The 17623-nt window shown below is 44.0% G+C and overlaps 1 protein-coding gene across 1 annotated transcript in view; it reads right to left on the bottom strand.

The window, feature by feature from the left end:
* The window catches only part of WWC2 (WW and C2 domain containing 2), a 1026812-nt gene that overhangs the window by 50695 nt on the left and 958494 nt on the right, over positions 1 to 17623 (bottom strand). The window contains exon 21 of the mRNA XM_078677991.1: positions 7033 to 7275. Within this exon, the coding sequence (XP_078534117.1) occupies positions 7033 to 7275 (243 nt within the window). The remainder of the gene's footprint in view (positions 1 to 7032; positions 7276 to 17623) is intronic.

Here is a 17623-nt window from a genome sequence, read left to right as displayed (position 1 = left end):
ACCTGACTATTCGAGCAGTAAGCGACCCCCCCCCCCCACCCCTCCAGCGCCTTGAGACCCCCACGGGTGAGTAGCGTGCTCTATAAATGTATTGATTGATTGATTGATTGATTGATACTTAGTTACAGGGAGAGTCACAGATCACTGTACTACTCAGGAATCCTGAAGTTTGTTACCTACTTCGATAAAGCCTCAGGGTAGATGATTTGCCCTACTAAAATCAATATTAGGCCCTGCAAGAAGGGCTCTATATTGTATTGCCAATGTAATTTTGTAAAAATGCATAATTGTATAACTAGATGTCTGATGGTTGCCCTGTGGAAAACGTGCTCAATGTAGCATGCCATTGGTTACAAGCCAATTTTAAAGGATATAGGCCACATTCACTTCCTGGAAAAAAGTTATTTCAAATTGCATAAGTCTGATCTGTTATGAAAAGCTATGAAAATGCTTATTTTTTTATGAAAAGTTGGTATATCAATCAATGAGCCTTAATGGTACATTGTTATTACATTTTGTTAAAACCCACAGACAAGTATTGCGCCTCATGGAATCTCAATAATTACCTTAGTAGACATGAGTTTTCGGTGTTGATCACCCCATGTGACCAAACCTGGGGATAGAAGGTTTATATTGTACTGTAATGGGCCTTGCTAGACCCTCACAGAACAACCTGAAAGATGTAGTTGTCTGTCAAGCTCCTGTGATAAATATAAATCAGTAAAATACATACATAAAAATACACACACAAACCGACACACACACAGAGGTCTTTGGATCAACTCTCTTCTGCTATTTGTCTGTCCAAGTGTCATTCTAATTCTGCTTCTATGCATGACAACATCCAGCACGGAGCAATGGGTTAGCCTAATTGAGTGACTGGCTCCATTGCCCCAAGAGTGACTGAATGTTAGCTGACCAAATGCGCAGCTCTGGCTCAAAATGAGTGTGAATCAGCGCCATGACTAGTCGACCATTCCATTAGTGTTACATTTTCTTATTGAATAGGTTCCTGATCATAGGATTCCTTCTTTTTTAGGTCTCTCCTAGGCAGTGCTTGCGCTGTCTCTTTGAGACATGCTGTGTTCAGGTTATGGGCATTAAGTAACACCCATCTTTCTAAATGGCTCCTTTAATTGTTCTTTGTAAATGTCTGTTTTTCATTGGTTAATCTAGTCAGTAGTCCTTCCTTTTTTACTTTTGTTACCTCCCTTGAGGACTGCCCCTCTTACATGTGATATTACTCGTCATGTTATTTATTAGTGCCTGAGCACTCTTTTTTTATTTCTCGCTTGCTCCCCCGCCTTGGCTATAGCAGCTTAAGGTCATGCTTTATATTTACAAAATTGTAACCTAAGGAAGGCTTGGGTGCTAGGCTAACTGGATTAGACCACCAATAATTATATACTAGAAAGTATCCAGTAGTTACTATTTAAAGTTTAATCAAGAAAAGAGCCAATGGCATAAATTAATAGGCTCTTGTGATTTATTTCACATTTTTTTGGGTTATTCCGTAAATGCAACAACATTCAATTCATGTCAAACATTAAGGACAACACAAACTGATGACATTTTTCAACATAGGAAATACAAAAACAATTAACAAATAAGAAACAGTATGTTCAAAAACTCACCCCATGCCGCGCTTTAATTAAAATATGGTGGCAGCACCTATTGTGTGGCTGCTTATATTTACAAAAAGTGCTCGCCACACAGTGAGACGTTGATTTAACTTTAATTATGTTTATTTGTGCAATGCGCCACTGAGTGCTTCACATTCATCAAGGTGGTAGTGCACCTTTGTTTTGTGCTGTGTGGCTCACTTAAATTAACTTTTAAATCATTCAGGTTTTTTTCCAACAGTGCGCCTTGCCATGTATTAACAAATCCCGCCTAAATTAACTTTGAAATCAGTGGGCTTTTTTTCTTTCAACAGCGGAGCCCGCTGCCATCTTGGCATAATCACTTTCATTTGGTAAGAAAGTGTCCTCTTTCTATGTCCTTGGCGGTTTCCCTTCCGTTTCTTCTGACATGTGGGGCAGATTCGAAAATCTTCGCGCCCACCTGTTCTGGTCAGTATCTGCTTGTCTTTCAGCCTCTCACCCCTGCATGCCGGTATGCGCCCCGTATCCAACTATTTCAGTAGTGCTCCGAGTCCGCTGCAACTTTGGGATTCCTCTCATCCTAGTATGAACCAGCAACACCAGGGTCTGACTTGCCTGCCCCTTCATACAGCCTTAGTGCCCCGTTAACTTCACCACCTACTACCTTGTCACTCCTGCTCCCTCCCAGCGCTTCTTGGACCCACCCAACCTCAGTGCTGTTTTGAAACCCTTTCCCAGCCTCAGTCGTCTTGATCCCGTCTGCAGGTACTGTGGTCCATTGGCCCCCTTCAAGCCTCAGCTTTCTTGTAAGTCCCTCTGTAGCTTCTGGGCTTCTTCAAGCCCATTTGTAGCTTCTGGGCTTCTCAGAGCCCCTATGCAACGTCTGTGCTTCTCTGAGCCGCTCTGCAGCTTCTGAGCTTCTCCCAGCCCCTATGAAGCTTCTGGGCTTCTCCCATCCCCTCTGCTGGTCCCACCTGCAACTCGAGCCCCATTGCAGCCATTCTGTAGCTTCTGTGCTCCGTTGTCTACTCCACCCCCTGCCTCAGGGCCCATCTACAGCGCGTTTAACTCCCCGCTCATCCCAGAGCTGTGCAGGAGAGACCCATACCACAGGTAGAATGCCCTTGGACTGGATATGATAAAGATATGGTAAGTTATAGGCAAGAGATATCAGAACCTTTATCCATTGGATTAAAGAGGAAGTTGAAGTATTTTAGCTTTTCCTGAGGATACCAAAATTCAAAAAAGTGCTTCACAAAGTCTGTAATCAGCAAAATGAGAAAAGTAAATCTGGGCAGTGTGTGTTCCAGTCAATAAATGTAGAGATTCCTCCTCAGGAGAAGGAGGAGAAGGGAAAAATGGAAACGTGATTTTCAGCGGTAGACAAAAAGAGGATACTACTTTAGACTAAAATCTGGATCCAGTCATAAACCCAATCTGTCAGGGAAAACATGAAGGGAAGCAATTTATACAGACAAAGATCCCAGTTCTCCTAAATCGATATAGCCGATAATAGGAGCAAGGAAATCTTTAGAATCGTTCAGGAATTCATTTCCCCTGCTGCAAGTTCTCCAAACCACTCTCATATGGAAGCGTGGATTTGCCAGCTAAGTGAATTCTTTGTAAATAAAATCAAGCTCATCCAAGATTCCTTTCCTGATCTAGGTCCCAGTGCTAGAGCGTGTCTTCCGAGCTTTTCACCTGCACTTTCTAAGGAATCAAGGCCGCTGCTTTTGGACTTCCCGGCTATGTCCTTGGCCTCATCCCTTGAACTGCTAACCCGTCTCAAATCAGGTTCGCCATTGGACCCTTGTCCTGCTACCTGCCTTGGAAGGGTTGCTCCAGCAATTAACACACTCCTGAATCCACTGCTCAATGCCTCCCTTACATCGGGTGAGGTACCCGCAGCCTGGAAGCACGCCCTGATCTTACCGCTGTTAAAAAAATCTACATCAGATCCCCTTGTTCACGCGAATTATAGACCAATCTCCCTTCTTCCAGTCATGGCCAAGGTGATTGAGAAACACGTGCACTTCTCTATTACCAGCTTTATAGAGAATAATAACCTGCTTCACGATTCTCAATCAGGTTTTCGTGCGAATTACAGCACGGAGACAGCTTTGCTAGAGATAACTGACGCCATTCGAGAGACTCTGGATGGTGGAGGGAAGGCGATCTTGGTCATGCTGGACTTGTCGGCGGCTTTCGACACCGTCCCCCATGTCGGTCTCCTTTCAAGACTATGGGAGATCGGTCTGCGGGGGACGGTGTTCGAATGGTTTAAGTCATTTCTTACCAACCGCCGTCAAGTGGTCTGGGCACCCCCGTTCTCCGCTGAAATGCCTACGCTGGAGGTAGGGGTCCCGCAAGGGTCCATTCTTAGCCCCTGCCTTTTTAACATCTATATGGTTCCTCTGGCGGAGGTAGCGGAGTCTTTTGGTGCCCAGATCATATCCTATGCTGACGACACCCAGCTACTCTTCACGTGTAACAAGGGTGAAGATTTTGACGGCAATCAGATCAGGGAGTGTTTGGAAGCCGTATTTGAATGGTTTCAGAGACATAGCTTGAAATGCAACTCTGATAAGTCGGAGTTGCTTTTCTTTGGAAGTCCACCTAATTCTGAGTGGAAGTCCTGGTGACCACAGGACATGGCACCACCGGGGGAAACTTCGCTCAAAGCCAAAAATCTGGGCATTCTATGTGATATAGATCTCTCTTTTAGACCTCAGGTCATAGGATTGACTGGAAAGTGCTTTGGTATGTTGAAGATGATGAGGAAATTCCTCCCTTTAATATCTCTCCAACACAAAAAAATCATAGTTCAAGCCCTGATAGGTTCACGGCTTGACTATGCAAATGCCCTCTACCTAGGCCTTCCCAAATATCTCTTAGCTCGTTTGCAGGTTGTGCAAAACTCGGCCGCTAGAGCTATCTTTGGCCTGGCGCGAAGGGCTCACGTGTCAGAGCTGCTTGAGAAACTGCATTGGCTCACAATCGCCAAGAGAGTCACTTTTAAGATCTTGACTCTGGCCTATAAAGCCCTTCATCACATCGGCCCCAAGTACCTCCGGAAACGGATGGTCTTTTATGTTCCAAAGAGAGCCTTAAGGTCTGCACAACAAGCTAAAGCTACTGTCCCCATAATCAAGCGTGCCCGTACTGGAGGCCGCTCTTTCCGTTATCTGGCCCCTTGCTGCTGGAATAAGCTCCCTATTGCTCTGCGATCGATGTCCACTTTGCTTGCCTTCGGAAAACATCTGAAGATGTGGCTTTTCGCCCAGTAATACCGTTGCCATCTGCGTAGAGCACTGTGTTATGTACTGACCTTTCTCTCTTTGCCAAAGCGCCGGGACACTCTTGTGAGTAGCCGTGCGCTATAGAAGAGCTTTATAACATAACATAACATAACAAATGTCACGCAGAGGTAAGAGCAACAAAAAATACCATTGAGGTTATAAACTTTAATTCAACCTGTTCCAGCAATTCGAAAAAAAAGAAACAGCAGGGCATTAGGAATCAACAGCAACCCTCAAGATGGTAGGATAATAAAAATAAAATCCTTAAGACGTTTTCACATAAGAACTCCATCTTGGCTGGACCACCCCAAGAAGATCAGACAGCCTTAAGTGAAAACAGCCAAACACAGATTGAAATCATCCTGAAGGAATTGCACAATCAAGTTAGGCTCAAAGTTAAAATGACTAATAGGTTTGACAGTACACTAAGCAGAAAAGGATGTCCAACAGCATTCATAAGCCTTTTGAGGAGAGTGACTACTTGACTCTTCAATGGAAGGTGCAAACATAGAAGGAAATGCTATTGCAGCCCCTCCGCTCAACTGCCAGACTGACATAGATGTTGAATTCCTTGAGGCCTATTATTAATCTGTATTTTTTACAGGTCTTCAGAAAATGAAAATCCATGGGAACAGGATCAAGTCTGTAGTTTGTTTTGTTCACTGCCAACTGTATCTTGTTTTCATGTTACGTATGGTGTTGATGGGAGATGCTCCATGTTGCTTATGAAATGACAACAAACTTGGCCAAAACCATCAAACACTATAATTTTGAGGAACCACAGGCATCTAAAGCTATGCTCGTGTCAATGACACTTGTAGAAGGATGGTTAATTCATCCTCTATAAGCTCAGCAGACAGTAGAAGGACTTTACGTTCTCAACATTATTACAAAAAAATTAAACATTATTACAAAAAAATGAAGGAGGGGGAGTTAGTCAATGAACTCTGCTCTCTTTATAAAAACCCAAGAACAAGACGTGAAATGCCGGAAAACAGGCCTGCAATCGTCTATGCCATAAAAAGTATTTCTTAGATCACCTGTGCCCTTTACGTGAATTATTTCATGGGAGCTTCCCAACTGGCTCCTCTTTAGATCCATCAGCCGCTAAGCCTCCTCCACGCTTCCCCCATTGCAGGAATTCAGCCAGGGTCTGATTTTCTTTCATCTGCTTGGTGGAAGGTAAGAGGAAGGTGGGAAGAGGAGGCCTCCTGATGGTGTTTACTTTCCTACCCGGCCCCTGCAGTAAGTTTTACATCCAGAATAATCAGTTGGGGCCAGGAAACCCAGCTGGTTTATCTAAAGAATGTCTGCGGAAGCAGTCAAAAAAACAGAATGTGACACAGGCATCCCCTGCCTACATTAGCCTAATTAGCAGGTGAGGACTAAGGAGAAGTTTTGTTTGGGTGCGTCAGGAGATGGCCAGGGGGAGGTGACATCATCTCAAAGTAGTAAGGATTGGGATGAAGGAAGGGTTCTAGAGGTAATGTCACATGCATTAGTTATTCATGATTCACAAACGTGTAACTACAGGCTCAGGTGTGAAATACATGTACATAATTACCTCACATGTGTCTGTGTTTGTTTGTGTATAAATGATTTCCATATTTCATGTGATAAATATGTCTACATAAATACACGTACATAGAGAGAAGTAAAAAGGTTACACCTGTTTAAATAGTGTGGTTATAGCTTAGGCATGCAAATGGGGTGGGAGAGGTGAAATCCAACCCTTTTCTAAATTTGCAAGCTGAGTAAAATTGTTCTAGAAAAACTGTCCAAATTCGCTCTGCATGCAAACCTGAGAAACAGGTGATTCTTAAGTGTTTCTTGTGGCTCATCCACTTGGTGGTTCTTGCTGTTCTCACTGGACTGTGTTTCAATAGTGGGAACCATTTGAACTGCACAGTCTAGATAGACTGCGGTTTGTATGAAGGATGCCGTCATCCCCCTTGACTTATTTCTGCTCTAGTAGGCAGAAGCGAACTTCGATAAAATAAAGTAAATACTGCCAAGCCGTAAATGATACGGTGCAACTTGTACATGGTGTCAATTACACATTAGCACAAATCATGCCCATAGCGCCAATGGTAAAACTGTTGTACAATATCATTTTAAGTGACTGATACCTGTTTCTCAGCTTGCTTCAAAAGCTTTTGGAACCTCTCATTCTCAAGAACACACTGGGGTAGCTCTGATTCTCCGTTGGCCTTCATCTCCTCCAGCTTCAGTCGGAGGTCTCGTAGGGCCTGCAGCTCATCATTCAAACGGTGCTGTCGGGTCCTGGATGCCTGGAGGTCCAGCTCCAAGTCCAGAGATGTGCGCACAGGATGCTCCTGGGTGGCTCGTCTCATGATCGGCTGGCATAGAGGCTAGACCAAAACCAAGGGGAAACATATGCAATACATTTATTTAGCAACCAAATAACACAGCTACTTGTTTTGCACAGTATGACTGTGTCTGTAGTGAGGTTTGTGGCAACAACATGTTACTGGTACCACTTACAGCACTTGGATTGATTATAAACAAACTTTACAAAATACAATTAAAAATGAGTATTGACAAACCTAGAAATGTTAAATGTTGTATACTTGTAAAGCGCACTGCTGCCCCAGCAAAGGGGCGTCCCGGCGCTGTATACCGCTGGGGAACCCATCCTGGCTTTCCCTGTGAGATGGTCCCTCCTGGGCATCTCCAAGGTGAAGACAAGCATCCCCGGCGCTGATGGGGCCGTTAGTAGAGATTAAGCAAGCTATTGCCCAGAGTTGCTGGGTGGGACCCATGGTTGGAGTAGGCACCGAGGCGAGAATTATCAAGTCCGCTGACCATGGCCCAAGACCCTGCCGCATCGGGAATCGAACCCTGGTCCCGGGTCGACCTCTGCTTCCGGGTCTGCCGCCTCTAACCAGTGAGCCACACCACTTTACGAAAGACATACCTCATGTGTTACTAGCTTAAAAGATATTCACAACTGTTAGACCTGGCATCCTTGGCGTGGGTCTTCTCTACAACCTTCCTGTTGTGCTGATTTCATTTTTGCTTTTGGACTCTGCTTACCATACCACTGCTAACCAGGGGTAAAGTGCTTGTGCCCTCTCCGTAAAACATGGTTGACTGACACCCAATTGGCATATTTAATTTGCTTATAAGTACCTAGTAAAGTGGTACTACTTGTGCCCAGGGGATGTGAATAAAAAGCTACTTAAGGGCCTGTGGCACTCATTGTGCCACCCGCTAAAGTAGCCCTAACACATGTCTCAGGCCTGTCATTGTTTTAAAAGGCCATATTAACCTGGCAAAGAAAAACGTTTTGTCAAGCCTAAATCCTCCTTTTTGACACACATAAGTCACTTCTAGGGTATGCCCTAAACAGCCCAGATGGCAGGGTGCAATGACCTTAAAAAAGTAGGACATGTGCTTTTAAATTTTACATGGCCTAGTAGTGCAAAACACTTAAATTTGTTTTTCACTACTGCAAACCCTACCTCTCTCATTGGATAACATAGTAGGTACCTTATTGCATTTAATGATCTGCAACTTCCAATTAGGAAAAGGTAAACAGAGTGAGTTTGGTGACTAAAGAATTGTAATTAAAAGCCCTCTTTAAAGGTAAAGGTGGATTTGTAATCACAATTCCAAAAATGACACTTTTAGAATGCTGCTGGTTTCTTGTCCTGACAATTAGGTGCCTGCACCCTGATGATCCTGGGTCACATGACTAGGTGTAGCAGGAAGTTAGTCTTTGTGTATTGTTCCTAGGCAGTGGGACAAAGAAAATATAGGTGCTGGCAGAATGAGCCACTGTGAGTTAATGAGGAGTAGGAGCTATCATCTACCACACTTGCAAGTCACAACGCACCTGCCTGAGCCCTCTCACAATGGGTTTGTCACTAGTCCTTTGAGACCCAGACAAGTTGAGGCCTGGACAGGGAGAAAGGAGATGCAGGACACCTCAGGGGGGAGGAAAACTCTAGAATCTTCCTCCAATTCAAAGTGGGCACCAGATATAACTACTGAACCCTTAGACTCAACTCTTCAGAATACTTATGGACCTGAGGACTCAGGCAGGAAAAAGGACTGCTGTGCTGCCCTTATGCTCGACTGCTGCTCTGAATGATTTCTGCCCTGCTGTGCTGACGTACTTCCCGCCTTGCCTGGGTGTGAAGGACTGGACCTGCATATCTAAACCCAGCATCCCTAAGTGACTCTAAGGTCTCATTGGCTGGCCTCCGGATCACTAGCCTCAGGCACATAACAGGCTTTCAACCACCTTGAACCAAGCACCTGTGCTCTGACATCTGTGAGTTCAGCCCTCCCAAGTAGTGCCAACCCAGTCCTGGATTCTTGGAAGTGGGCCTGAAGGTGCTCTGTCAGCCTGGCTCTTATGTCCAACCCATCTGGATACAACAGGACCGGTGCATCTTCTACGCAGAGGGATGCAAACCCTTTAGAACCAATACATTACTTCTGCTGCTTAGACTGCCCAGATGCAAGGATTCAGCATCACCTATAGCAGCCCATCCTAACCACTGCTGCACGATGCATCTCCACACAAGGCCATCACCCCGCTCAATGCAGCCTGTTGGAACTGCCACTGCGCAATGCATCTACATGCAAGGACATTGCCTTGCCCAATGCAGCCCATTGGAACCATAGCTGCGCAAAGCATCTCCACGGAAGGATATCGCCTCGGACTTCGCAGCCATCCATGGTTCTCCCCTAACTTTTTGCCCTCAGCCTTCCTGTTTTCCTGACTTTGTTTTAGCTAGCCTTTAGGACTCTGACACTTTACCACTTCTAACTAGTGCTAAGGTGCTTGTGCTCTCTCCTTAAAACATGATAGAATTAGCTTACACCCAATTGGCATATTTAATTTGTTTGTAAGTCCAGAGTAACGTTGTACTACTTATGTCCAAGGCCAGTAAATTAGATGCTACTAATGGGCCGCAGCACTGACTGTTTCACCCACTTAAGTATCCCTTAAACATGGTTTAGGCCTGCCACTGCCGCCTGTGTGTGCAGCTTTAAACTGCCATGTTGACTCACAATAAGCCTTTTGCCAGGCCTAACCCCTTCATTTTGATACACAGAAGTCACCCGTAGGGTAGGACCTAAATAGCCCAGAGGGAAGGGTACAGTGTATTTAAAAAGTAGGACATAGGACTTTAAGTTTTACACGTCCTGGTAGTGAAAAACTCCTAAATACATTTTTTCATTGCTGCTAGGCCGGCGTCTCCTATAAGACAATATTGGATTTACCTTAATACGCTTAATAAGTCGTAACGTCCAATTGGGGTAGGTAGACAGTTCGAGTTTGGTGTCTAAAGAATTGTAATTAAAAGCCCTTTTTAATGGTAATGTCAGATTTGTTACCACAATTCCGAAAATGGCACTTTTAGAAAGTTGGCCTTTTCTTGTCCTGACCATTTGGTGCCTGCAGCCTGATCCTGGGTAACATGACTAGGTGCAGCTGGCAGTTGGTCTTTGTGTATTGCTCTCAGACATTGAAATTAGATATTGGCAGGATGGGCCACTTTGAGTTAACAAGGAGAGGAGGGAGCCGTCACCTACGACATTTGCTGTTAGACCTGTAAGCCTTAGGGTGGTTTCCCACAAACCTTTTGCCTCTCTTCCTCCATATTGCTGAACCTATTTTTGTTGGCCTTAGGACAAACTGACACTAACGTAAAATGTGGTCATATTGTTGATACCCAATTGGCATATTTAATGTACTTATAAGTCCCTAGTGAAGTGGCACATCATGTAACCAGGGCATGTAACTTAAATGCTGCTAGAGGGCCTGAAGCACTGATTGTGCCACCCACTTAAGTAGCCCTTTAAACATGTCTTGTGCCTGCCATTGTAAAGCCTGTGTGTGCAGTTGTAAACTGACATTTAGACCTGGCAAAATAAACTGTTTGCCAGGCCCATACCTTTCCTTTTAATACATATAAATCACCCCTAAGGGATTGTAGGCCCTGGACAGCCCAGAGGGCGGGGTGCAATGTATTTAAAAAGTAGGAGATATACTTTGAAGTTTTACATGTCTTGGTAGCGAAAAACTCTTAAATTTGTTTTTCACTAATGCAAGGTCTATCTCTCCCATGGGATAACATTGGAGTTGCCTTATTACATTTTTTAAGTGTAATTTAAAAATGGGAAGGGAAAACCAGTTCATGTTTGGTGTCTTTGGAACTGGGGTGAAAAGCCCTATTTAGGTGAAGTCGGGTTGTTGATCACAATTTCAAAAAGGCCACTTTTCAGAAAGTTGCCATTTTTCTGCCCTTTGTGCCTATAGCCTGTCATAGGTCACATGACTGGGTGTAACTGACAGTTAGTCTTTGTGAATCCCTCCCAGACAGTCACACAATAGAGGTATTAGGTGTGCAAGAGTGGGGCATCTGCTGGCAGGATGGAGGAGCAGAGTTGAACACAGCCCCACTTACACCTGAATAACCTGATCTCTGCCTTCACAGAAAGGGCCTAACACTCTTACATTGTTTGGAGCCAGGGCAGGGGAGGAAGGGAATTCCATGTACTTCAAAGGCACTCCTTAGAAGCTTCTCCAAACTTCCGACATCAGGGCACCAGTGTATAATAGAAGGACCTCAGACACCACCCCTTTAGTACATTCCTCGACCTTTGGATACCCTACAAAGAAGGACTGGTGTGCTTCTACAAGTACTGCTGGACTGCTGCTCTAAAGGAACTGCTGCCCATCTGTGCTGCCCTGCTGCCTGCTACCCTCTAGCCTGGGGAAGAAGAGCTGGACGTGCAACTTCATCTGGAACCTAGGACCCCAGAGTGACTCCATGGGCTAGTTTGCTGGCTTCCTGATCTGAGCTTCAAGGATATAAAAGACTCCACAACAGCTGCTGGACCAGAGAGTTCCTGAACCCCAAGTTGTAACTCTGAGGTCCTGGACACTTGGTGTGGCTTACGAGCTCTTGAAATCAAGCTTTTGGGCTGTTTGTGACTGTGAACGGGCAGGTGAAGGAGTCACCCGGTTCCTTCGACCCTGGACACCATTCTTACGTGCTCTGCCGGGCCGCTTTTCAGGCCCCTTATTCCCCGGGATTGAAGCTGTGCCAGATCACGATATCCTTGGTGTTCGTTTCACCTCATTCAAAGGATGGCTCAATTCTGTTGTTTTAAGGTCGTTTTTCACTGGCGGCCCCGGTGCTACTAACTTTACTGCATCATTGCTTGATATTCGTTTTGAGATACTTGGAATTTATTTCTTTGTACTGCTTTTATTCCTGGTGCCCTCGTACATTTGGATCCCTTGTGGACCTATTCTAATATGCGCTATTCATGACCGATGAAACCCTTGGATTGTGAGCCACATATTTAAGGGGCCTCGTTATTATTGGGTTTTTAGAATACCCACACACAGCCTTGCTGCTACTAGGACCGCTTGTCAGGACCGTGTCACAGACAATATCTACTCCTTTTGTCTGTACAATATTTGAAGTGCGCCCTGATGAAGGAAGCCTTCATTGGCACTTGTCCGAAACGCGCGTCGGCGCTTTTCTTGTCCTTGTGTGTAGTGATATGGATGTGAATGTCTGAGTATGAATTTGATTGTATAAAAGGTATGTTTTGATGTATGAGTGGATTTATTCTTCTGTCCGTTTTGAGGTGTTTTTTTGTGTCCTAGCTTTTAGACTGTTTTTGTATGTTTCTGATTATGTATATTTTTTCCAAATGTTATGCATTGTTCAAATGGAATCACTTTATTTATTATCCCAAAAAAATCGTGTTGATTGTCAAAATGAAAATTAAAAACTTTTTTTGAATATATTTTCTCTTTTTGTGAATTGGTGGGTATTCTGTTAATATTTATTAAACTTTGATCTGTTCTATTTGGGAACACCCCTTTCATGTTGTTCTCTCATGTTCTCGCCCTGGCGGGTTGTTCCCTTGTTGTAGTTTTTTTCTTAGATTCAGGGCCCCTCTGCTGTTTTAAGAATTGTGACTGTGAACGGGCCTGTTTGTACCAGAACCACACCACTTGCACTGAAATTTAGAAGGTCGCCACCAGTCTGTCTCTTCAAACAGCAAGCATCGATCGCCCATGTAGGACCGGCCAACACGAAGTCTGCCAATCTTCAACGCCCAGCCTGCTCTTCGTAACACGTCGACTACCACCTGCGCCTTTCTCCTTGCGACCCTCCCCAATGTGACCAGGACTCTTGGCACAAAACCTGAGAAGATAAAAATTCAGCTGGCCTAATCAGAGCTTGTATCCAACCAGCGCTTCATCGCAGTATGCTTGAACTTTTTTGTTTGACCCGATCTATCGTGACCAGATAGCTGTGGTTGGCGCTTTATGCTTTTAGGTGCTATTTCACCGTTTATTTTTTCAAATTAAGAATTCAGGTCTACGGATTGAATTTTTGTTTTGTTAAATACATTTTCTCTATTTTTTTTAACCTTGTGTACTTTTTGTTTGGTGTTCACTGTTTTACTGTTTTAAGTGTAGCAACAATACTTTACACATTGCATCTAAGTTAAGCCTGACTGGTCTGTCCCAAGATACCAGGGGGTGAAAACAGGATAGCCTGGGGGTTGCTTGTGCCTCACCTTGACAAGGATTGAGGTTGTTGCTTGACCAGGGCTCAAACCCCAGTCAACAAGTAACCAATTTCTAACATTTGCACATCACAAAGGTCCTAACTCAGAACTCCAACAAAGGGTTTGTCACTAGACTTTTGTGACCCAAAACCATCTAGGGCCAAAACAGGGAGGAAGGGGATGCCTGACAACTCGGGGGTGGAGGGTGGAAACCTCTAGAAGCTTCTTCCACTTCAAAGGGGGCACCAGGTATAAATATTAGACCCTTAGACCCTTAGACCCAGCTCGTAAGTTCACGTTTGGACCTGTGGACTTTTCCAGGAAGAAGGACTGCTGTGCTGCTTTTCTGAAGCCTGAATGACTACTGACCTGCTGTACTGACCTGCTGATCTCCTTGTCTGTGTTAGAAGGACTGGACCTGCAATTCTAAACCCTGGACCTCAGAGTGACTACAAAGGCTAGTTGTCTGGCCCCCTGATCAGAATTCTCTGGGAAATAACAGGCTTCAAACAACCTTGAAGCCAGCACCTGGGCTCTGCGATCTGTGAGTCCTGCCCACCCAAGTGGTGCCATCCCAGTCCTCGACCCTTGGAAGTGGACCTAAAGGTGCTATGCCAACCCATCTGTTGATTCAGCAGGACCAACCCATCTCCTCTTCAGCGGGCGCATCTCCCTCAGAGCCAGCACATTGCTTCTGCTGCTCGATGCAACGCCCTCAGAATTAATGCATTGCGGGTGGCCTTGGATTCCCTGGGGGATGCCACCTCACCCAGCAGGAAGACTAGCATGCCTTGGCCCCCCAGTTCTTGTCACAGGCAGAGGTCTAACAGAGCTTTCCCTCTTCACGCAGCTTGTCCGACTGCTTGGCAGATGACAATTTTCGGGGCCTTAAACTCCCCTTCTTATAGTCCATTTACAGACACCAAATGTGATTTGTAGTCAGAGTCTTTGAAGTTTTGTGATGGGGTTCTGCTTCTTGTGAAGGGTTCACTCCTCTGCTCTCTCTTCTTCTTAGAAAGCAGACTGTCACAGCAGGAGTGTATCCAAAGCTGACAGCCCCACAACACAGGCAATAGCAGCGACTAGAGTTCACATCTGGATGTCAGACACAGTGATATATAAGGCATTGTAAATGCACTTAAATATTGCTTCCTACCCCTGACGGGGCGTCAAAACACTTTTTCAGCGATTAAAACGCTACTCCGGAACCCATAAAGGATTAATGGTGAATCAGTAGAGTGAAATATGAAAGTAATTTGAGCAGTGGATATGTTAGTCAGTTATTTGGATTTAGAAGGATAGTGGCAGGACAGAAAAGGGAAAAAGGTTTGCATGTATATGGCGCTTGCTACCCCCGATGAGTTGTTGACGCACTTTTTTTCGGCTAGTAGCATGCAACTCGGGAACCCATAATGGATTAGTGGTGAATAAATATAGGGAAATATTAAAGTGATTTGAATGATGGACATGTTAATCTCTCATTTGGATTGAAAAGGGTAGTGGAGGGATAGAAGAGCGAAGGAATTCAAAATCTTTTTTTTTGTTTGTTTTGGAGCTCATAGCTGTAGGAGGAGGCTTTGGATGAGTAAAAGGGAGGTGGAGGGTGAATAGTCAGAGGGAATGGTTTAAAAAGGCTTGTTTTGGGGAATCGGAATAGTAAAAGAGGTATGAGATGATGCAAGGAGAGGTAGAGCAGGGAAGAGTCTAGAAAGGGTTATTTTGGGGATCATAGTAGTGGGATGGGGTTTGGGATGAACAAGAGAGTGGAGGTAGAGGATATATAGATAGAGGTATAGTGTGAGAAATAGGGTAGTGCATTGGAAAGAGTAGTTGAAAGAGTTTTGAGAAGAGTCAGAGTGTTTAGGTAGAGGATATATTGAGCATGGTATAGGCTGAGAAATAGGGTAGTGCATTAGATATGCTGAATTAGAAGAAAAGTAATAAATATGTAGATCCATAAGTACATGGAAGGTATATAGATGCATTAAGGGACGCAGGAAATGTAGATTAAAGATGTATTAAATAAACTACGGCTTTCAATTGTTGTTGTAGTTTAAATTAATTGTATTTATTTATTTATATATATATACTTTTTTGTAATCCAATAGTGAAGCGATTGTAGACAAAAAGTTATGATAAAATATTTACTTATATACATGTTAAAAGCATAGAATAATGTAACTATCAGTAATATGTACATGTGTTAAGCAGAACTAATGACAATCTATGTATATATAATTTTGTTTAAACAATTTCTCTACATGTTTATACAAAGCAATAATATAGGTACATATATATATATATAGTACACATACATGCTTATATACAGAGGGATATGCTGTATATTTCTGTTTATGTATGGAGGAGTTTTCTGAAGATAAGGTGGTTATCCTTGGATCTTTTGTTGAGGGTAAAGAGATCCATAGTTTGGGTGCTTGAACAGAGAAGGATGTGCCCCGCATGTTTTTTTTTTCTTGTAAATTGGGATTTTGAGGTGAGGTGCTAATCTAGAGTGGAGGTCCCTTTGTTGAATGTGTTTGGTGTTTTATTCCTGATGAAAAGCATTCCTGTTCCATGTATAGCTTTGTGGGTGATACAAAGCAGCTTAAATGTGAATCTTCTGTCAACCGGTTACCAATGCAGGGCTTTCAAGGCAGGGGAGCTATGGTCTTGTGGTTTTTACATAAGAATAGTCTGGCAGCCAAATTCCTAATCCGTTGCAGTCTTTTCATGGTTGTTAAAAGTGATACGTGGAAGAGGTTATTGGCGTAATCTATTTGAACAGAACAAGGGAGATGGTAGCATGGTGCTTGTGTGAAAATCCCAAATGGGGGAAGATTTGTCTCAAAGTTTTTATAGTAACAAAGCTTGATCTTGCTAGTTTGTCCACTTGGACATTCATCGATAGCTGAGATTCCATGGTCATTCCGAGGTTTCTTACTACCTACGATACTTTAGGGGGTATTCCCAGATCATCAGGCCATGAGGCGAACGGGTCATAATGTTTCAAAATACCACGCAAGTATTTGCGTTTTCGAAGCATTCAATTTGAGATTAATCCACATCATCCATTAATCCACGGCTCTGAGACAACTGAAAATTTGCAAGTTTCCAATGTCTTTGGGCCATTCCAGTTGAAGGAGTATTTGCTTGTCATCTGCATAATTATAGCAAGTGAGGTGAAATTGATTGATCAGTGCCAGTAATGACTTCAGGTACATGTTAAAAAGCATGGGCGAGATGATAGAGCCTTGAGGGACCCCATTCTTTTGTGAAGTACGGTTTGGATGAGAAAGGTGGGGTATGGATGACATTAGTTCTGTTGCGAAGGTAGAATGCAATCCAGTCTAGAGCAGTCCCCTCTGTGCTGACTTCGTAGAGTCTTTGTATCAGAGTATCATGGTCAAGTGTCAAAGGCAGCAAAGAGGTCCAAGAGAAGTACGCAGAAACCCTGTTGTGGTCAACTGTGTTCTTCTGGTCATCCCATATGGCAAGAGGGGCAGATTATGTGCTTCCTCCTGGACAGAATCCTGTTTGGAAGTCTGAAAGTGTGGCATTATTTTTAATGGATTGTGGCATCTGGGTGAACGCTGCTCTTTCTATCCGTTTGCCCATGAAAGGCCCATTTGTAATCGGTCACTAGTTGTCAAGTTTCAGCCAGTCCAAATTTGTTTTCTTTAGTAATGGGCATATATATAATTTTTGAGTTATTCTGGAAATATTCTGGTAGTTATGGAGTTGTTGATGATTTTTCTTGCTGGAGTGGCAGCAGATGTTTTTAGAAGAATTGTCTTGAAGGTTTGCGGTGGACAGGGGTCACAAGGGTTGCCAGCAGGCCTGCTTGCTTTGACTAGGTCCATAAATTCATTGTGCAAAATGTGTTGGAAGGAATGGAGAGGCTCGGTTAGAGTTTTCTTGGATTGTTGTTTTGCAAAAGGGTTAGTGCTGGTGCTTTGTCTTTTTAGGTTTTGCCTGGCGAAAAGATGCGCTCTGCGCATCTTTTTCGCGCAGGCGAAAACCTAATGAGAACTGTAGTGTGGGTTTGGGTCGGCCCTCGTCATTCATTGGCTGGCTCCATAAATGGAGCCTAGCCATTGGACGAGGCGCCTGTCCGTCAATGCCGGACCAGATTCGGGGGCGTTC

Source organism: Lissotriton helveticus, chromosome 2_2 (genome assembly GCF_964261635.1).
Source record: "Lissotriton helveticus chromosome 2_2, aLisHel1.1, whole genome shotgun sequence".
Lineage (NCBI taxonomy): Eukaryota > Metazoa > Chordata > Amphibia > Caudata > Salamandridae > Lissotriton > Lissotriton helveticus.
Note: the sequence above shows the minus strand (reverse complement) of the source record. Positions and strands in the feature narration are given on the sequence as shown.